Consider the following 19,950-nt stretch of genomic DNA (forward strand, 5'->3'; position numbering starts at 1 on the left):
GAAACCACACAAATAATAATTGGTCGCATATGACTTCATTAAATCAAAGGAGGTACACGTTAATTAGCTCGAAATTCCATAACAAAATTTTTCCAAGGGATCGAACAATCCTAGCAATTAATAGTACATTCCTTAATTTATCAAAGCTAAATATTACCACTCTATCAAGAATGCATGCAATTACTAGTCAGTCATGCAGCTGGAGCATAATCATAACCACCATCATCATCGTCATCGTCATCCCCTTCCATGGCTGCTGGAGCATAGTCATAGTCTGAATCATCGTCATCGCCGTCGCCTTCTATACATGCTGCCAGGGCAAATATATCATCACCGTTGAAGTCGTCGACTCCATCGCCATGCACCTCGTACCATGAGGCACTGATGATCAACTTGGAAAGGGGAAACATTTCCAACAATTTGGAAAGGGGAAAAAGAAAGAAGAATAGAAAACAACTGGAGTTTGGGAAAAGGGGAAGGTTTTGATTGGATTTGAATAAGAATGTTTGAGGGTTTGCCAGATTTATATAGAGTGGAGAAGTTTGCTGTGCTCGTTTTGCCACAAGTTAGTCGCGTGTTGAGAGTGTGGACTCGTGCTTCAAGGGTGTGCTAGCCCACTGCATGCATGTGAAATGTGCCACTAATATAGCACTAATGTGGTCCAGCTATATATATAGCTATATACATATACATATATATATATATATATGTATATATATAGATATACGCACTTAACATACAGATTTTGTATGCACTAATTAGCAAAGATGACCAAAAAAGGAACCATATTGACATGGCTTTTATACAGAAATGGAATTTTCTACCGTCCATGTATTGCCACATAAAAGGCATTGCAGCCTCTAATTTCAGATGGGCCCTGTGAGTGTGACTAAATATCAGCCGAGATGAGATTCTGACTGACTGATCCAGCTGAGATGAGATTCTGAAAATGGTGGGGTTGATGACACTTTTCTCAAAATTGAACACCAACCAATCAAACTTTTGGCTAAGATTTTCGTACGCCAAAACCCAAAGCAATGCACCAAACTAACACAAACACCACAACCTTAGCCGTCAGCCCCACAAAATGAACAGCACACACCAAATTTTCAGGCCACTAATTCCTGCCGCCTGTGTCAGTTTCCGGCGGCTGAGCACCTCTAAGCTACTGCCCTGCCCACGTCCCAAAGCTTTGAAACACAGACACTTGTCTCTTCAAACAACCCAAAACTCCAAGTGGGCTGTCAGGCTAAGCTTACTGGACCAAAGCCCGCCAAAATCTAAACCAAAGGTTGACGTGGATCGGTTAGTGGATTTTTTGTACGAGGATCTTGTCCATCTCTTTGATGATCAGGGAATTGATCGGACAGCTTATGATGAGCGTGTGAAGTTCAGGGACCCAATTACGAAGCATGACACGATAACTGGGTACTTGTTGAACATCTCCTTCTTGAAGATTGTGTTCACGCCTAAGTTCCAGTTGCATTGGGTCAAACAGGTAACACGTTTGCTTACTCTGTTTTTCTTATTTCAGTTACTTTAAAATAATGAAATGATTGGATAATGTGGCGAGATAAAGATAGATAATTCAATGATCATTTATGCTACATATTCTAGAAGCTGTGATGTTCTTGAAGATTTTATATTGGTTTGAGTTGAGGATTGTGTTCTGTTGATATTATTGTATGGAACCTGAGTTCAGGTGAATGGGGATTTGAAATTCTGACATCAAAGTAACTTATTGGGATTGTAACTGCACTTCCCTTCAATGAAATGGACTTTATGTAAACCAGCTAAACTTGGATGTGAGTTCTTCTGATATTGTATGATCAGTATATCAGGATTTGAGATCTCATTGATATATCAAAGCTCCTAATTTTTAAGTTTGCAATGAAGCATTCGTGTTGGTATTCACTTGAAGAATGCTATATATAATGGCATATGGGTTATGCCTGTTTTACTGACCAAGTTTCTATAGACAGGACCATATGAAATCACCACAAGGTGGACTATGGTTATGAAGTTCATCCCTCTGCCTTGGAAACCAGAATTGGTCTTCACAGGAACCTCAGTTATGGGCATCAACCCGGAGACCGGGAAGTTCTGCAGCCATGTGGTAAGACTTACCTGTCTTTTATAACAAGCCAATAGAATGCATTGTTTATGACATGTTTTAGTAATTCACTATCCTTTGATGTGTAGGACTTCTGGGATTCGATAAAGACGAATGACTATTTTTCAGTAGAAGGTTTGTTGGATGTTTTCAAGCAGGTACTGGTCCATTATTCACTTGCCAAGTTGCCATTATATGATCAGAATCATGTACAGAGATTCTAAGTCCCTTCTTGTATTGTATGTAAAACTATGCAGCTGCGGTTTTACAAAACTCCAGACTTGGAAACACCTAAATATGAGATATTAAAACGAACGGCGAATTACGAGGTGTGTATGCCTTTCAATGAATGTTGCGTTCATCAAAACTTAAGGCTTATAGACTTTATTACCATGTCCTGATTCTACAGGTGAGAAAGTACTCCCCTTTTATAGTGGTAGAAGGATCTGTGGACAAGCTGTCTGGGTCGGCCGGTTTCAATGATGTTACTGGGTGAGTGCTTTCCCTAGCCAATCATATGTTATTCTTCCCTTTCTTCTCTTGGATGATAAGCATAATGGATTCTGTTTAGGTACATCTTTGGGAAGAACTCCAAAATGGAGAAGATACCAATGACTACCCCTGTCTTCACTGAGGCATCTGATGCTGAATTTTCCAAAGTATCCATCAAAATATGTCTTCCACTGGAGAAGGATATAAGCAGGTGAGGTTCCTGTTTTTTGGTTTAGTTCTAAAATATTAAAAGAGGGAAATTAATAGATATGATATGTCAATCCGCATTTATTTATATGTGATGCAGTTAGTAATAAGAAAATACCTGTGACCAGTTTACCAGATCCCAATCAAGAAACAATTAGGTTAAAAAAGGTGGAAGGAGGCACTGCTGCAGTTCTGAAGTTCAGTGGAAAGCCTACTGAAGAGATTGTTCGTGAGAAGGAGAAAGAGTTGCGGTCTAGTCTTATTAGAGATGGTCTCAAACCTAAGAATGGTTGCTTGCTTGCTCGTTACAATGATCCAGGCCGAACTAAGAGCTTTGTAATGGTATGGTTGTTGTAAAGTCAAAGCTCATAATTCTTAGATACCTGTTTTCCTTGAGACCTGACTTCAACCAGTTGGACAGATGTGATAAATAACTTGTGTGAGAATAGGCATAATATAACTTTGGTAAAAAGGATATCTACCCCTTGAAATTTTGAAATTATACTTGAGCATGAAAAAGTTACTTTAGGAAGCACAACTAAGAACACTGGTGTCTGCTGCCTTCAGCACTTGCTGGTTGCATTTTCATTTTGCGCTCTAACTATTGAATTTTGAATTTGTTGCGGGGTTGATTGCATTGTAGAGGAATGAAGTACTGATATGGCTGGAGGAGTTTACATTGGACTAGCATGTTGAACATGGCCGTTCTTCTTCGTTCTAACTCTTCCTGTTGATCATTTTTCTCCACAACTTACGGTAAGAGTTTTTTCTCTTCCCATATACTGTATACACATTGTTGATTATTGTAAAGTGTACCCTTGAGTTGTGAAATCAGATTTACTATCTGCTGCTTTCAAATGTCAAATGTTGAGACAAAATCTTGAAACAATTGTGGTGCCCGATCGAATTTGGTCGTTTTCAGAAGTTCCCAATGCAGAATAAAACTCACATCCTGTCCTGGTGGTTTCATTCTGTCCTCAACCATTGTGTTGCCAGTTTTTTTAATTAAAAAAAGGCATAAGCACCTCTGTCTCTGTGCTTTATGCTTAATGCCTAAGGTCGTGCGCATGTGCAAGTGCAAGTTTGCCAACCCAAGCCAACAAAGTTGGTCGCATTTCCTTTTCAACTATTTGCCTTTGCTGACAACGGATGCTTCGTACTTTATAATCATCAAACAGTTTCTGCTGAAAGCTTTTAATCATCAAAAAACTTTCAATGTTCAAACAATACTGTCTCTGTTAAACTCATGTATTGATTATGAAACAAGGTGATTATTATTGAAGTTGAATCAATGCAATGCAACGCCCTGCTCGCTGGGTAGCTTTGCTCATGGATGGAATGGAAGAACAGCTTGGCACGTGGACCCCTGACAGACAGGCAACATATGTTCGAGAAAGAGACTGAGAGACAGAGACAAGACAGAAAAGTTAATATCCATGTGAACAACTCATCAACCTCATGGAAATGGTCCCTCAAAATCATAATCAATTATGAACCGTCCCGTATACATAAATTACATAATGTAGCTAACATATACTCGAACCAAATTTAATATCATTTACACACTCAGGCTTTGAACATTACGCCTCATGACTGCAGTCTGCCGGTGCAATGTGCCTCTCAATTTTAATGTATTTTACGAATACTTAGTTTAGTTGTGATCTCTAATGAGGTATTTGTGATCTAATTGAGAACAGTTTTAGAACATCTTTACTCCGATCATAATGCCGCCATTTTCTTATAAAAATCTTATGACACTTGAAAATTTTTATGCTCATGTTTCTACAATACCATATTTTCATAGTTAAATTCAATCTCGAATAAGCTACGCATAACCATTCAATTAAAGGAAGATTAAATCTAATTAATTATTCATATTCACAAATATATCACAATAAAATTTGGTTCAGGTTGTCGACTTGTAGTTGATGACATATACTGAGAATTTTGCCTAGTTAAAAGTCTATCAAATTTATCAACAAAAGCTGCTTTGTCTTGTCCGGATTTATTATAAGTCCTAGAATTAGTTGGTGACACTCACTAAAATTAATAACCAAAAGCAAATTAAATTACAAATTAGAAAATGCAAAATGAAAATTCGGAAAAATGACTTTTCCAGTACACAGACGACAAATTACGGAAATTTCTTAATGGGAGAAAAAAAAAAAAAAAAATCCAGTGGAGTAAAACTTGATAAGAAGAAGAAGAAAAAAAAAAACATGATAAGAAGGTCTGAAAAGTCAAAGAGGCAGCTTGCGCCGCTTTGTAAACGCCGAACGCGTATTCTTCGCTGCTTTCATGGCTTCCCCTTGCCTTCTCGTCCTCAGCTCCTATTTAAACTAAATTAAATATATATAATACCAACCTCAACCTCTCCTCACGCACTCATTATCCTAATTTTAGTTTAATTTGCAATTTTCATTTCAAATTGGTTTTTTGTTTATTACCGTTTACACCTTTCCCGTTCTCTCTCTCTCTTCTTTTCTCTCCCCTCCCTCTCTGCCTATAGATTTCTCTCTCTTTTGTTCTCAATTTCTCTTTGGCTTCTGTAGCGACATTCTGAGATCTGGTGGTGGGATCTGACGATTAAAGGTGAGTTTTTTGTTCTGGGTTTTGCCGCATTATGGGACTCGCGGCTTTCTTATGCATGAATATTTGGTCTGTGATCGTTTAATGCATGCTTTTTGCTGTGAAATTTTGTTGGAATCTCTGAAAAGTTCAATCCTTGATGTCCATCTGCATCTGGGTTTCGTGCGATTATCGTTATCTTCCATTAGTTCTAGTAATTTTTTTGAAGAATATTTTATTTTTGTGGTAAATTATGTTCTGGGATAAAAGTCTGAAAAAGGGGGCTTTATTTTTTTCTCACTATCCTTTTAATTTATATATTCGGTCCTTGGATTTAGGTGCTGTAAGTTTATTTTGCTTTCACTTTTCCATCATCTCAGTGATCTGTAGTTGTAAATCCGGCAGAACCCTCTCTTTTAAAAAACCTATATTGACATCTAAAAGTTGTAGAAATTATGTATTTCTTGGGAAGGGATTTCTGGCCCAATTGCAATTGAAATTCTATGCAAATTGCCTATATGCTTAAGAACCTCGTTTTGCCTATTTTTTGTTTGTTTGTTCTTTTGGCAGTTCCTCTTGTGCGCTTAGAATCAACTATTAATTAACTGTTGTTATGATCTTGTCGTGCATTTGATCTCATCCATATGGTTGTATATCTATCAGGGAAAAATGACAGAGCCGAAACCAGACACACCCTTGATCCCACCATCTTCATCATCATCATCATCATCATCATCATCATCGCGAAACCTTCCGGACTTCAAAAATTCAGTTAAACTAAAATATGTGAAGCTTGGTTACCATATTCTCATTACCCATGGAATGTACCTCTTTCTTTCCCCTCTTCTTGTTGTTATCGCTGCCCAGATCTCAACATTTTCTCTCCAAGATCTGTATGATCTTTGGGAGCATCTCCAATACAACCTAATTTCGGTGATTATCTGCTCGACTCTCCTTGTTTTCCTATCCACTGTCTACTTTCTCACCCGCCCTCGCCCAGTGTACCTTGTTAACTTTTCCTGCTACAAGCCAGAAGAATCTCGAAAATGCACGAAAAAGATTTTTATGGATCAGTCTCAAATGACTGGTACATTCACAGAGGAGAATCTTCAGTTCCAGCGAAGGATTCTTGAGAGATCTGGCCTTGGGGATTCAACTTACCTTCCAGAGGCTGTACTCAACATTCCTCCAAATCCGTCAATGAAAGAAGCTAGAAAAGAAGCTGAGGCTGTGATGTTTGGTGCCATTGATGAGCTTTTCGCTAAGACAGCTGTAAAACCTAAGGACATTGGAATCTTGATTGTGAACTGCAGCTTGTTCAATCCAACCCCATCTCTTTCTGCCATGGTTATCAACCATTACCAGCTTCGAGGGAACATAGTCAGCTATAATCTTGGTGGGATGGGCTGCAGTGCAGGTCTGATCTCAATTGATCTTGCTAAAAATCTTCTTCAGGTGCATCCTAACTCTTATGCACTGGTAATCAGCATGGAGAACATCACATTGAACTGGTACTTTGGAAATGATCGCTCAAAGCTTGTCTCAAATTGCTTATTTCGGATGGGAGGGGCTGCTATATTGCTTTCAAACAAAAGCTCAGACAGAAGACGGTCCAAATACCGATTAGTTCACACTGTTCGAACCCACAAGGGTGCTGATGATAAGTGCTTTAGCTGTGTTACCCAAGAAGAAGACTCCAATGGAAAGATTGGTGTTACTTTGTCAAAGGATCTGATGGCAGTAGCAGGTGATGCTTTAAAGACCAACATCACCACATTGGGCCCTCTTGTTCTGCCAATGTCTGAACAGCTGCTTTTCTTTGCTACATTGATTGGGAGGAAACTTTTCAAAAGGAAGATCAAACCTTACATCCCAGATTTCAGACTAGCTTTTGAGCATTTCTGTATTCATGCTGGAGGAAGAGCCGTATTGGATGAATTGGAGAAGAACCTGCATCTATCTGATTGGCATATGGAGCCATCAAGGATGACACTCCATCGATTTGGAAACACATCGAGCAGTTCTCTCTGGTATGAATTAGCTTATACAGAAGCCAAGGGAAGGATGAAGAAAGGAGATAGAACATGGCAGATAGCTTTTGGGTCGGGATTCAAGTGTAACAGTGCTGTGTGGAAGGCTCTTAAGAGCATAAATCCAGCAAAGGAAAAGAACCCATGGATGGATGAAATTGATCGGTTCCCCGTAGATGTTCCAAAGGTGTCAACCTTCTAAATTTAATATGGTCTTCCCCATTCTTATGCCACCGCATTTTGGTGGCTTTTGCTAGATTTCTTTCTGATTGAGGTCTTAGAGTTGGTTTTCTTGTTTTGCCATGTCTGAGGTTCTAGGAATTTGATTGTTTCTTTTAGGACAGGTCTTTGGTGGTTTAGTAGGGTGGAGAGCAGCCAAATTTCACTTATTTACTAAGGGGTGCGGTGGTAGGGATTGTCTGAGGACATTTATTTATTGGTGTTTTTAGGACATTAAATTCGAACATTTCGAATTAGGACCTGTATGTTGTAACCCTACTTGGATGTTGGAACTAATTGAATCTCCTTGATATATTTGCTTCTGCTCTTACTGCTATAAATCTTGTACGTGAATTGGTGCGAGGTTTGTTACAAAATTATCACCGTGCATAGAATAGTTGAAAATTACCACCCAGAGGACTTTTTTACTGGAATTTTGTGGGAACCAAAACAATCCTTGTGATCAGCTTTGTGATCTCCATCTGCTTGAAGACATTTTTCAAAACTTCATTGTTGGTCAACAACTGCAGATAACATCCCATAAAATTTTGGATAGAGATCCTGTTTGTTACCTACAAGTGTTTCTAGACATCCCCAATGAAAGCAGAGAGGTTCCACTTTCACCTTCTTATAGCATATAAAAAGTGCACAACCTGAAGTTTAAAAGGGCAAATCTTACGCCATCATCAACTGCATTCATGCAGATCATAGTTTGGTACATCTTTCTATAAAGGAAAAATAACAATGGGTTGTCCAAATATGTCTTTGATACAGGGACGGCAATACCGCTTGATGACAAGATTCCTAAAAGTAAGCCTACGATTAAATAAAAAATGTCAGATAATGACATACAGAATGAAGAAGATTAAGCAGCGGAAACAGCAAACTAAGCACGTAATTAAAGTCACTGGGAGACTGTTCCTTGAAGAAATTTGGCACTCCTCTGCAGCTATAGCCAATCTGTTAACTATTCCTTGGTCGACTTGTTGATAAGTGACTTGTGAATGTGAGGGATCACACCTCCACCAGCAATGGTTCCTTTGATCAAGGTATCAAGTTCTTCATCACCACGAATAGCAAGCTGCAAATGCCTGGGAGTGATACGTTTCACCTTCAGATCCTTGCTCGCATTGCCTGCCAACTCTAACACCTCAGCAGTCAGATACTCCAAGATAGCTGCAGAATAAACCGCAGCAGTCGCTCCCACTCTCCCATTAGCGGTGGTCCTTTGCTTCAAGAGGCGGTGGATCCGACCCACCGGGAACTAGAAATACATAATATGTTAGTATATCGATGAATATCCCGCAACAAACTTCCCAGTCTCTAGTTTTAGAGATTCAATAATAAAAAATTGAGAAAATCACCAGCAACTACTATTATTCTAGACAATGGGAATGAGGGGGTAAAACAAAAAGAACAAAGACATAGAATACAGAACAGGTTTACAATCCAAATAAACCACTGGGGAAAAAAAAGACGGGTGCCAGCATCGTATGTGGTAAATTCAAACAAACTATTCACTAGGAACAAGGTCCAATCCCTGCTCACCACCCAGAAAAAAATTCCAAAGAACATAATTCTGAACATTTATTCACCAAGGCCAACTATTACTATCAAAGAAACCTAGGATACAAACTTATGGACAACTGAGAGAGAAAGAGAGACTCCAAAGCATCACAAAAGAAACTATATATTCATATGCAAGAACTTAAAACGTGTCTTATAATAAGTTATTTTCGGTTATGTTTTCCTTAAAAGTTAGAATTGTCAAGGTGCGGGCCAACTATTGGTTTTATATTTCAAGACCCCTACGCGTGGAACTTTCTTCACTACTAGAGAGCCCAACATATGGAATTGAACATAGATTGACAGGTCGCAGTTGCTGGTATATAAACTCAGAATCCCCCCACTCTAATACCACCATCAGTTTTGTTGAATTTACCACTATTCCTACAAATTAAGATGTTTGAAAGTGAGTTAAAACTATTTTTATATTCTAATATATTGTATAACTTAAGCCAAGAGCACGAATATTTCTATTAAATCTAATACCAATTAATGTAGTGATTAAGCTAAGCTAGTTGTTTGTATTGTCATCTGTGGGAAGGCATAAGGTCTCAAAAGAACATGTTCTCAGACACATTCTCCAAGCCAAACCAGGTAACAACTAAACCATGAAGGGCAAACTGTGCATTCTAGATTCAGACACTCCCATCTTATTGAAACATATTTCTCCCCCAAACAATCTTAAATGGAAAACTACCAAAAGATATTATTAAAACCATTGTTTTTCCCCCATCAATGAAAAAAAAACAAAAAAATTTCACCTCCTTTGGTTGCTCAGACAACTGAGATGTAACACCAGTCATCACTACATCAATTTTGTTCCCAAAATATGAAAAGCACAGTCAAGTTAGGCCCAACAGCTTTAGTGAGTAGCATTCGGGACTTTATCTTGTTTTTATCACCAAAAGAAGCAAAGCCCACGGCTAATATTGTCCCAGCTCCAAATAGAAAGCTATCTTCTTTATTCTTTATTTATTGAATGTTTCATAGATTTAACCCAAAAACTCATCCTCAAGAAGCAAAACCCAGATAGTTTTAGAACCCAAAAATGAAAAGAAGAAATTGAAAACGAGAAAGAAGTAAAAACCTGAAGCCCAGCACGAGAGGAACGAGAGATGGGTTTCTTCTTGTCCTTGTCTTTGTTGCTGTTGCTGGCACTCTTGCCCATTATCAGACCCTTCGCGCCCTTCCCCGACATCTTTTCCCGCGAAAAAGGAAAAGGATTTTTGGTAGGGTTTTACTTATGGGGGAGATATTAATCAGATAACATATAATATATGATTTAATTGGAAAAAGAATCAAAGATGATGCGCTCTTAGAGCACTCTCTTCTCTGGTCTCTCGCGATACCAACACAGCCAAAGAGAGGGTCGCGATTCGCAAATGGTCGGCTAGAGTTTGGACGCCTACTTATTCAAGCCCACTTTGACTAAACTAACCCTCGTACTTTTTTCAATTTACGATACTGGTACCCCTGGTTGTTTTTTTCTTTTTGTTTATATACATTGGCCTTTCCAATTTACGATAAATTTTTATTAATGTCTTCGAATTCTTTTCCAACACAAAAATGTATCAAAATGTAACATTTATCTCAGAACATATCAAACCAGTCATTTCCCAACTTTTGATATTTTTATTTTTCTCAGGTTTCTTTAAAGTACAAAAGCAATTTTAGAAATCCGCAAGAGAGAATAAAATGCGAAAATCAGAAGAAGTTGAAAATGAAGCAGGGAAGAAGAAAATACAAAATTCCAGGCTTGTCGTATACAAAATAGATGTATATAACAGAAAAAGGGGCGCATCACTCAACTTTATAGGTAATCTGAATATCCAGAAAACAAATCATTTCTCCAGTCGATATCCCAGCAGCAACGAAACAGTGAACTAAAAAGTTGTACAAAAATTCTTGTTTAGTCTCTGTCTATATAATGAAGTAATCAAACTAGGATAGCTCTGAACTATGATGACAGGCATGGCTATTATACTCTGGACCAGCCAGTCACTCATTCCCTGCCTCTTCCTTCTCTTTCGATTTCCCCTCGTCTGCAATGTGGAAGCCCTCGATCTTTCGAGAAACCTCTTCTGCAGGTACCTTCACCTTTCCATTTGCTGCCAGTGCCTCGGTTTCGTCTTGAGTCAAGGGGCCAGTCTGCCATATTCTAATGGTACCATCTTCGGATCCTGAGGCATATGATTCTCCTCCTGGAGAGAAACGCAAACAGTGAACAGGACCATGGTGACCCTTGTTGCATGCTGCATCCAGATACAATTGGATTAATTGAGAATTTGGAGTTAGAAACCCCACATAAGATACAGGGATCATAACAGCACCAGACAGAACGTAGAAATTTAACCAACACGGACTATGACTAAAAGCAGCCATATTGCCTAACTAGTAGTCTATTACAATTAAATCCTGCCTTTAGCAGGGTTTAAGCAAGCTTTAAGAAATGTTTTGTTAAGTTGATATTGCCAGATAACATGTCTTATTCCCCCAATAAAATTCATTTAAAAGGATTATTGTTTTGGAGCACATACCGATCTCATCACCAGTATGGAAATCAAATACATGAACCCACATATCTTCTCCCCCAGCAATGAACTTGTTCCCAAACTTTGGTTCCAATGAAGCTGATTCTACTGTGCACGGCATGTTGTAGCTCTTCACCAACCCAAAGCTGGAATCAAGTTAAATATCATAAGTCATCCAAGCAGAAACTCTGCCAAAATAGAGAACAATCAAACTCATAACTTACTAGTTTGCATCCCAAAACTTCACAGTAGACCCATCAGCAGTTGTGATATAACGACCATCTTGACTCACTTCGGAACTGGTCACAGATGATTTGGTCTCAAGTGTTTGGACTATTTTACCAGTTCTTACATCCCATAATCTGTACATTCACCGGCCACTACCAAGTTTAGTACAGAATAAGAAAAACATTATTCTCTTAACTAAATATATGTGCGCACCATAAGAGATTAAAACAAAAATCAAAGAGTAGCTCTAACATCAGATGGTTTCAAAGACGTGCATACCTGACACCTCCCATATCTGTGCAAGAACTTAGTATGGTCTGATCACTGTGTAGCCATGCAGCAGTTCTGACTGAACCAGGGGATTTATCAACTTCTCTTGGAGGGGCATCTGGACGATTCAAATCATATATACGGATAACTTTCTCTACTCCTCCAGTAAGCAAAAGGTGTGTATCCTGCTACCATATTAATAAAAATCAAATGAGATTACAAAAGTACATAATTAAAAAAAAGGGGCACACCATAATCTAATGTTTCAGCACCAATTAACCAGTTTTCACAAGCACTGAATGATTCCAGCATGAGATCCCAGAAAATTTTGAAATCTGAACCAAGAGTAACTAGTTTGGAGGCCAAATACCTTTGAAAAAACTTAAAACGTTGATACCTTACAAGTTACAACTGAGCTTGGTAGGTGAAATATCCAAAAGTATAGCATTTATATTAGAAGTCCCCTCTTATCCCAGGATAACACCAACCACAATAAGAAAACATTTTAAACTCAAGAGTTAAGCAGACAGCTACTTCACGTGGATATGATTTAGAATACAGTGAAATATAAACATCACATATCACATTTAGCTTGAAGCAAGAAACCAACATAGCAGATAAGATCTCTGAAATGGAAATTAGCATCTTTTGTATGCTCATTGCACTTAAATAGAACTCTAGTTCGATGATGATGATAGAAGAACCCACCTCTGAGAAAGCACAGGCTCGAACAATGTGCTTGTGTTCAAATGAGTGTAGCACATCTCCTGTTAATGCATCCCAAACTTTCCTGCATATGGATTTCATGCACGTAATACATCAACTTTCGATTAAATTAACTACAACTTCTAAGAACAGGAGAAGGACTTTTCAGGTAATAGGAACTCAATATAGATTGCAAAGCCAAGTTCCCCTGCTAAAACCCACTTAACTCTAACCAAAACAGTATATAGGACTTGCGAAAAGAAACAAGAAAAGCGACTAAGCATCGACCAAGGAATTAAAACAATACAGAAATATAAAAGATAACGCCGTACGCAGAGAAGTCTGCAGAAGCAGTTGCAGCACGTAGGGCATTAGTATCCAAGCAGCAACTCCATACTGCACCCTTATGTCCTTCAAATGTTCCAATCCAATCTCCAGTCTCTCCATTTCTCAGCATGGGGCTAGAATCTAAAAGAAAAAAGTATAACTTCAGATGTATGAACATAACAATATTTAAGAGCATTTATGAGTGTTAGCATGTCACAATCTCAAGGAGGAAATATTTGTTTCAGCTGTGCCCAACATCCTAACAACAGGTTTCACCGGATTTCCACAACCATTACTATTAACCCTATAAAGTAACAAGGTCACAGATAACAGTCAATATACTACTTCCAGGGAAATACAAAGACAACAAATGCAATTTTCATCCAAAGTTATAGGAAAAATAAGAACCCAATGCTATAAACCCATCAACTCATTCATACATATTCATAAATACATATGTCAAATTATAAAGTAAGGATTGACACAAATCCAAACGCATACAAGAAAGCATTCAATATCGATACGTACCCTTACTGGCGCTGATGAGAAAGAAACCATCGGGAGTGATTGGACTGTAAAACAGATCCACAACCGGACGGGAATGACCGTGGCAAACCAGCGGAACGGCCACCTTCTTCTTATCCATCACTTACAAGCTAATCCCAAAAATAAACTTTTTTATTTTTTTTTATTTTTTTCTTGATCTGTATTTCAAAAATTCAAAGAAAAAAGAACCCTAACCCTTAACAGGTTTCTATTTCTCTATACAAATTGAAGCGTAATCAAACAAGCAGTCAATGATAAAATTGCCTTGAGACAAGTCACTGGGTGTTAATTTAGGATTATTGTACACAAAGATGTTGATTTTGGAGCGAGAAAATGGCGGTATTTTGACACAGGTGGGAAACGATACAGTAAAGAAATTGAAATGAATCCACACCTCCTAACCCTCTACAATGGCTCTGACTGAATCAAATCTAATGCAAATTACATAGAGAAAAACCTAAATTGAAAATCTAAAAGAAAACGTAATGTTAGAGAACAGAACAGAGCTGTGTGACTAACAAAGGGCTAGGCGCAAGCGCAGGTTTGGGCATACGCTCTGCGTTTTATAGGCTCGCCTTTTGGGCTTTTTGCTCCATTTCTTAGATTCTGGATCTCTATTCCTCTGTATGGGCTTTCTGGCCCGGATCCGTACAAACCCAGCCACTAAAAATATTCCAATGGTCCAGCTTTGATTATGACCCATTAGTTAAATTATGGAAAGATATATTGTCACGCACGTATTCGCAAGTCCTGATTATTAATATATTTGAGACTCACAATATATTCATGACTGCTTATTGAAGATGATCTTGAGTTGCTATGAGATAAGCAATTAATATTTCAAAACGTTTAAAATTGAACACTTCTTTTAAGAACAAAATTGAACCTTTTTAAATGATAGTTAAACTAAGGAGTTAATGATCACAAGGGACTTGTAGCTTAAGGTTAAGAGCATTTACTCCTCCACCAAGGTCCTATGATCGAATTCCCTCTCACCAAATATCTTTTGTCTTGACAACAAACAAACATTAGTTAATCCATGATTATAGGTTCACACCAACAAAACCATAAAGAGAGAAACGTTTTAATTGTCGTCGTCCTTGGGAATCGGAGGCCTAGTTCCTTCTCCTCCTCCCATTCCCTCTCCTCCTCACCTTCACAGACATTCCCATCTTCTCTCCATTATAATCCTTGCTCATTCCCTCTAACGCCTTCGTCTTGGTTGAGTTTGGTGGATGCTTCGCAATCTTGGTGATGACGTGGTGGTAGGTCAGCTTTTCTATCCTTGTTTAGTTTTAGTTTTTTTAGTTGTAATAAGTGAATCAACTTCTTATGAGTTTGTTACGTGTTTTATAGTCTATACTTGTATTTTATACTTGCAATAATTAAAATGTTGTAATTGCAGTTATAGTTTGGTTAATTGAGGTATATGTATGGTTTTTTCATGTATTTGTATTAATTATTGTAACTAACAGCCTTTTAACCTGAATTATAAATACAATCTATTGCCATTCTCTCCAACAAAAGAAAAAAGTTAATCCTCGTAGCAAATGAATTGGGCCTCCAAAGAGAGGCCACAAGATAAAATTATGGCCCACATTGCTTTGGATCCAATCAAAGTTCGACCCAAAATCACAAACGGGGCATTGCGTACCAATCCTTTACACCCAAGGAAAATAAAAAACAAAGAACCAAAAGAAATATGAATTCTTGAACGACACGAACACAACCTCGCCCATAGACCGACACCAACACCGAACACCTCCCTTCTTTATAAAACCCAAATAGGCAGAGGAGAATAAAAAAGCTCTCCAAAATTCACAAATCTCAGGTTTTTGTCGCAAGAAAAGGATCGCAATGGCTGCAGTAGGAGTCGAGATCAAGCACCCGGAGGCCGTGCCGGAGGAGGCCTGCTCCGCCAAGGCCACCAAGCAAGGCGAGGGGCTCAGGCAGTACTATCTCCAGCACATTCACGAGCTTCAGCTCCAGGTCCGCCAGAAGACCCACAACCTCAATCGTCTCGAAGCTCAGCGCAACGAGCTCAATTCCCGAGGTTCGATGGATTTGTTTTCTAATTCACACCTGTGATGCGCTAACCCTAATTTTTTCTTATGGGTTTCTTTACATAATTGGAGGAAATTTTGGGTTTGGGTTAGTCAATTGTCGATTGTGGTGGATTTTTGTAGTTCGGCTATTGTATGTTTGCTGATTTGATTCTGACACTGTGGTGTTGGTTGTTGGTACTTATAATTTGATGAAAAATAGCGTAAAGATTTGATTTTTGGCGAGTTTACTAGTATGTGGGAATGTAGATTTTTACGAGGAAGATGATTCAACAAATTCTCTAGAGTAATTCGAGATAGTAATGGAAGACTTCGGTCTTTTCCTATCTGAATTATGGCATTCTTTTGTTTGAGGAAATACTTGGTACTAATTTTCTTTGATATAGGATTGCGCTTGCTGACACCGAATGTTTGTTGATGAGTGAAGTAACATTTCTAACAACCCAGTCATATTCCCATTTGTTGTCCGAGAGTAATTATAAAGAATAAATGCTGAAAATCAAACCAGTTTAACTGGAGGAAGCTAATCCAGTATAATACCATAGAAGATAAAATGAATGCATATGTAGTCAAAATATCACTCAGAGGATTTAACAGTATTTTATAACAAAAGCATTAATTTGTTATGTGCTTAAGCCAGTAAGCAATATCTATTTGGTTGTACCAATCACGATGTCAGTTAATCAGTGTTTCTGCTTTGTTGCAATGTGAATATAACGTGTGGATCTGGTTTTGATGGAGTTCTTGAAGCCTTTTTTCCCCATATTTATTATCCATTCATTATACATATTGTAGCAAGTCAAGTTGGAACTATTGGATTGATCAATTAAATTTATCTAACTTCGCAACTTGAACAGTGAGAATGCTCAGGGAAGAACTACAGCTGCTTCAGGAGCCTGGATCATATGTTGGGGAAGTTGTTAAAGTGATGGGGAAGAACAAGGTTTTGGTTAAGGTAAGTAGTTTTACATTCTTCGCTAACATCAAGTTGATATTATGTACTCTTGTCTTAATTACAGACCATTCATTAATTATGCTAACCAAATTCCTTGATGCTTTTCTCACTTACTTCATGTCTTTTTGATTTCCAGGTTCATCCAGAAGGGAAATATGTCGTTGATATTGATAAAAACATTGATGTCACAAAGATCACGCCATCAACAAGAGTTGCTCTCCGCAATGACAGCTATGTTCTTCATTTGATCTTGCCCAGCAAAGTAGATCCTTTGGTTAACCTTATGAAAGTTGAAAAAGTTCCGGATTCTACATATGATATGATTGGTGGTCTTGATCAGCAAATCAAAGAAATAAAGGAGGTTTGCTTCTGCACATTCGTACTCTCTGAACTCGCATTTCATTGCTTGCTGGATTTGTGTGATATTTTACTTCTGCACTTTCTTCTACATGTGTTGTAAATAACATATAATCATTTTTCCAGGTCATTGAACTTCCAATTAAACATCCTGAATTGTTCGAGAGTCTTGGTATAGCTCAGCCAAAGGTAGAACTATGTTGCCAAGTTGTTATGTTTGATTATTTGCTTACTAGATAGGCACTAACTGTTACATTCGTGCCCTGTGACTCACTCTTCAATACAACAGGGCGTGCTGCTTTATGGGCCACCTGGCACTGGGAAAACACTGTTGGCTAGGGCTGTGGCCCATCACACTGACTGCACATTCATCAGGGTTTCTGGTTCGGAGTTAGTTCAGAAATATATTGGGGAAGGCTCTAGAATGGTTAGAGAACTTTTCGTCATGGCCAGGTTTGTTTTGATCTCTTGTTATTGAGATTGGTTTTGGTTTCCGTTTCTATGTGCACGTGTTACTTTTGTTGCCTTGATTTAAAATTCTGTTGCTCTATGTGTTGAACTTTAACTTATTCTATGCTCAGATTTGATGTTGAGGCTTTAATTCGTGGAGGGAAATTCTAAGTTAGAATAAGCTATTTACCCATAATTGTAATGTTGGGCTGTCAGTATTATTAAAATAGAGTCATACTATCGGATTGTCTGAGGCATGTATGTTCATCCGATCTGTGGCACCTTGTAGAAACAAAAGGAACAATAATTTATTGGGGTGCCCCTGAACTCTGGATTATATGTTTATCTTTCTCTACTGCAAAGATCTGGGTTGTGGATGAATCTGTAATCATTCAATGATCTACCTCTTGTTAAGCCTCCCATAATGATTATGGGATTCATGCACATACATTTTCTAATCTGATTTGCTTCCATCTTTTTGCTTACCATTTGCCCACTTTATTTTAATTTGGTTTTTCCTTCAGGGAACACGCTCCGTCTATCATTTTTATGGATGAAATCGACAGTATCGGATCTGCTCGTATGGAATCTGGTAGTGGCAATGGTGACAGTGAGGTGCAGCGGACTATGCTGGAGCTTCTCAACCAGTTGGATGGATTTGAGGCATCAAACAAGATCAAGGTACTGAACAGATGTGGATTCACTGGTTTGAAACACAATATAATACTTCTGAACGTTATTATTTGTCTGACCACCACCATCTTTAAATTCATCCCTTGACAGGTTTTAATGGCCACAAATCGTATCGATATTCTGGATCAAGCCCTCCTTAGGCCAGGACGAATTGACAGGAAGATTGAATTCCCAAATCCTAATGAAGAGGTTTGTTCCAGTCGCTATACTAGGATTAATGTTTTCAATAGGTTTATATATTCAGAGGTCAAAATTTCTGTTTGCTCTTTATATTAATTGTCTGTATGCCATCAACTGAGGTTGGTCAGTGGTAAATGGTTTCTCATTTTTGCAATACTAAGTCCACTTAGCAGAGTGCATGTACTAAACTTCCAGTTTTATAATACTTTTGATGGTTGGCATTGCCTATTTTATCTGTCGCGATGAATACAATTCTTAGTAATGCATTTAAAAAATTGCAGTCTCGTTGGGATATCTTGAAAATCCATTCAAGAAGAATGAATTTAATGCGTGGAATTGACTTGAAGAAGATTGCAGAGAAGATGAATGGTGCATCTGGTGCAGAACTGAAGGTAATATTTTCGTTTTTCCTCCGTGGTTTATAACTAATCGAGGTTTTGTGTGCGGTATCAAATCTTTACGCTCGCTTTCTATTTCCGCGATGCAGGCTGTTTGCACAGAAGCGGGGATGTTTGCTTTGAGGGAGAGAAGAGTTCATGTGACACAAGAAGATTTTGAGATGGCAGTTGCCAAGGTAATGAAGAAGGAGACCGAGAAGAACATGTCATTGCGCAAGTTATGGAAGTAATTATGCACACTATCGTGGTGTTCTTGGGAGGCAATGTAGGCGTAAAATACAGATGTTTAAAGGGCAGTGAAATTCTAAGACGAGGATACATGCAAGCATGGCCGTCTTGCCTTTGTTGCTACTATGCTTTGCATTTTGCTTGCTTGGTGGGGGAGTTTTTAGTTGCATACATACCACTTTCCTGATTTACAAGTTAAAAGAACTGTGGACTTGTGGTATTCGTTTTAAACTTTTAGGTTTATATAAATATTCTTCACTTGAAATTATTTTTTATGTTGCTTGTGGTGTTAAATGCATTGGATTAGATTTGGGGATAATGATTCACCCGTGTTCCTTCCAGTCAAATTGAATGCTGGGTAAAACCCTAGAATTTACCCCTTAGTCGAGTGATTATTAGACTTGATTATCCGATTAGCTCCATTATCTCTTACACTGATGACTGATCAAGGAGAACTTCAGTAGACAAGTTGTGCCATATATCATATTGGATATTTTTGGTACTGGAGCAATTCTCAATGGGATTGATAAGATTACGATCGGCTATCCGATTTATTGGCATGTGAAAGTGCATATGGCAAATGAATTATAAAATCACAAGTCAAATCTTCGTATGGGTGCAAAGCATGCCCATATATATATAAATACAATATACAAGTATAAGTATTTTCACACATACTGTCAAAGTGCCGTGAGGTTGAAATGATTTGCAAATCAAAACCTTTTTTTATTAAACTAGAGCCCGTTGATTGATAGGTTAGAGAAATGCTTATCCGTAATCAACGTGTGATGGATGTTGTTAGGTCAAATTGAAACGTTACGGCT

At 38.2% G+C, this 19,950-nt stretch overlaps 5 protein-coding genes across 9 annotated transcripts; 3 read left to right on the plus strand and 2 right to left on the minus strand.

The window, feature by feature from the left end:
• Window positions 1-946: 946 nt before the first annotated feature.
• On the plus strand, window positions 947-4,395 carry LOC117634497 (heme-binding-like protein At3g10130, chloroplastic). 5 transcript variants are annotated; one of them, XR_004586784.1, is made up of 9 exons: window positions 958-1,498; window positions 1,979-2,116; window positions 2,203-2,271; window positions 2,371-2,442; window positions 2,523-2,605; window positions 2,685-2,816; window positions 2,941-3,154; window positions 3,456-3,568; window positions 4,080-4,395. XR_004586784.1 is itself a non-coding variant. In XM_034368631.1 (8 exons), exons 1-8 carry the CDS (start codon window positions 1,088-1,090, stop codon window positions 3,498-3,500), a joined length of 1,164 nt encoding a protein of 387 aa, XP_034224522.1. In that variant the 5' UTR covers window positions 958-1,087; the 3' UTR covers window positions 3,501-3,938. The 5 variants fall into 5 exon arrangements, 3 of the variants coding, with proteins under 3 accessions (XP_034224523.1, XP_034224522.1, XP_034224524.1); XR_004586785.1 differs by lacking the exon at window positions 4,080-4,395 and adding an exon at window positions 3,735-3,938; XM_034368631.1 differs by lacking the exon at window positions 4,080-4,395 and having other exon boundaries at window positions 3,456-3,938.
• Window positions 4,396-4,981: 586 nt separating this feature from the next.
• Window positions 4,982-7,960, plus strand: LOC117635008 (3-ketoacyl-CoA synthase 11). The gene is made up of 2 exons (XM_034369326.1): window positions 4,982-5,404; window positions 6,044-7,960. Exon 2 carries the CDS (start codon window positions 6,050-6,052, stop codon window positions 7,610-7,612), a length of 1,563 nt encoding a protein of 520 aa, XP_034225217.1. The 5' UTR covers window positions 4,982-5,404; window positions 6,044-6,049; the 3' UTR covers window positions 7,613-7,960.
• Window positions 7,961-8,283: 323 nt separating this feature from the next.
• Window positions 8,284-10,587, minus strand: LOC117635010 (probable histone H2A variant 3). Its single transcript, XM_034369328.1, has 2 exons — window positions 10,283-10,587; window positions 8,284-8,893 (listed from the first exon to the last, which is right to left on the minus strand). The coding sequence occupies exons 1-2, from the start codon at window positions 10,391-10,393 to the stop codon at window positions 8,597-8,599; spliced, it is 408 nt and encodes a 135-aa protein (XP_034225219.1). The 5' UTR covers window positions 10,394-10,587; the 3' UTR covers window positions 8,284-8,596.
• Window positions 10,588-10,925: 338 nt separating this feature from the next.
• LOC117635009 (serine-threonine kinase receptor-associated protein-like) lies at window positions 10,926-14,337 on the minus strand. The gene is made up of 7 exons (XM_034369327.1): window positions 13,785-14,337; window positions 13,262-13,397; window positions 12,933-13,014; window positions 12,234-12,409; window positions 11,951-12,088; window positions 11,733-11,872; window positions 10,926-11,447 (listed from the first exon to the last, which is right to left on the minus strand). The coding sequence occupies exons 1-7, from the start codon at window positions 13,900-13,902 to the stop codon at window positions 11,194-11,196; spliced, it is 1,044 nt and encodes a 347-aa protein (XP_034225218.1). The 5' UTR covers window positions 13,903-14,337; the 3' UTR covers window positions 10,926-11,193.
• Window positions 14,338-15,447: 1,110 nt separating this feature from the next.
• LOC117634185 (26S proteasome regulatory subunit 8 homolog A) lies at window positions 15,448-19,509 on the plus strand. The gene is made up of 9 exons (XM_034368149.1): window positions 15,448-15,855; window positions 16,723-16,820; window positions 16,957-17,181; window positions 17,304-17,366; window positions 17,467-17,630; window positions 18,152-18,308; window positions 18,411-18,509; window positions 18,782-18,892; window positions 18,988-19,509. Exons 1-9 carry the CDS (start codon window positions 15,660-15,662, stop codon window positions 19,126-19,128), a joined length of 1,254 nt encoding a protein of 417 aa, XP_034224040.1. The 5' UTR covers window positions 15,448-15,659; the 3' UTR covers window positions 19,129-19,509.
• Window positions 19,510-19,950: the final 441 nt, after the last annotated feature.

Source organism: Prunus dulcis, chromosome 7, assembly GCF_902201215.1.
Source record: "Prunus dulcis chromosome 7, ALMONDv2, whole genome shotgun sequence".
NCBI classification, from domain to species: Eukaryota; Viridiplantae; Streptophyta; class Magnoliopsida; order Rosales; family Rosaceae; genus Prunus; species Prunus dulcis.

Bases quoted from the DNA above. Each gene is read 5' to 3' on its own strand.
- LOC117635009 (XM_034369327.1), bottom strand. From the start codon at position 13,902: ATGGATAAGAAGAAGGTGGCCGTTCCGCTGGTTTGCCACGGTCATTCC. The intron at 11,873-11,950 runs GTAAGTTATGAG...ACTTGATTCCAG, and splicing joins AAGTTTTGGGATGCAAACTA to CTTTGGGTTGGTGAAGAGCT. The intron at 11,448-11,732 runs GTATGTGCTCCA...ATCTGGATGCAG, and splicing joins CCATACTGGTGATGAGATCG to CATGCAACAAGGGTCACCAT.
- LOC117635010 (XM_034369328.1), bottom strand. From the start codon at position 10,393: ATGTCGGGGAAGGGCGCGAAGGGTCTGATAATGGGCAAGAGTGCCAGC. The intron at 8,894-10,282 runs GTTTTTACTTCT...ATGTATTTCTAG, and splicing joins CCTCTCGTGCTGGGCTTCAG to TTCCCGGTGGGTCGGATCCA.
- LOC117635008 (XM_034369326.1), top strand. From the start codon at position 6,050: ATGACAGAGCCGAAACCAGACACACCCTTGATCCCACCATCTTCATCA.
- LOC117634185 (XM_034368149.1), top strand. From the start codon at position 15,660: ATGGCTGCAGTAGGAGTCGAGATCAAGCACCCGGAGGCCGTGCCGGAG. The intron at 17,631-18,151 runs GTTTGTTTTGAT...TTTTTCCTTCAG, and splicing joins GAACTTTTCGTCATGGCCAG to GGAACACGCTCCGTCTATCA. The intron at 18,510-18,781 runs GTTTGTTCCAGT...AAAAAATTGCAG, and splicing joins TCCCAAATCCTAATGAAGAG to TCTCGTTGGGATATCTTGAA.
- LOC117634497 (XM_034368631.1), top strand. From the start codon at position 1,088: ATGAACAGCACACACCAAATTTTCAGGCCACTAATTCCTGCCGCCTGT. The intron at 1,499-1,978 runs GTAACACGTTTG...AAGTTTCTATAG, and splicing joins AGTTGCATTGGGTCAAACAG to ACAGGACCATATGAAATCAC. The intron at 2,817-2,940 runs GTGAGGTTCCTG...ACCTGTGACCAG, and splicing joins CTGGAGAAGGATATAAGCAG to TTTACCAGATCCCAATCAAG.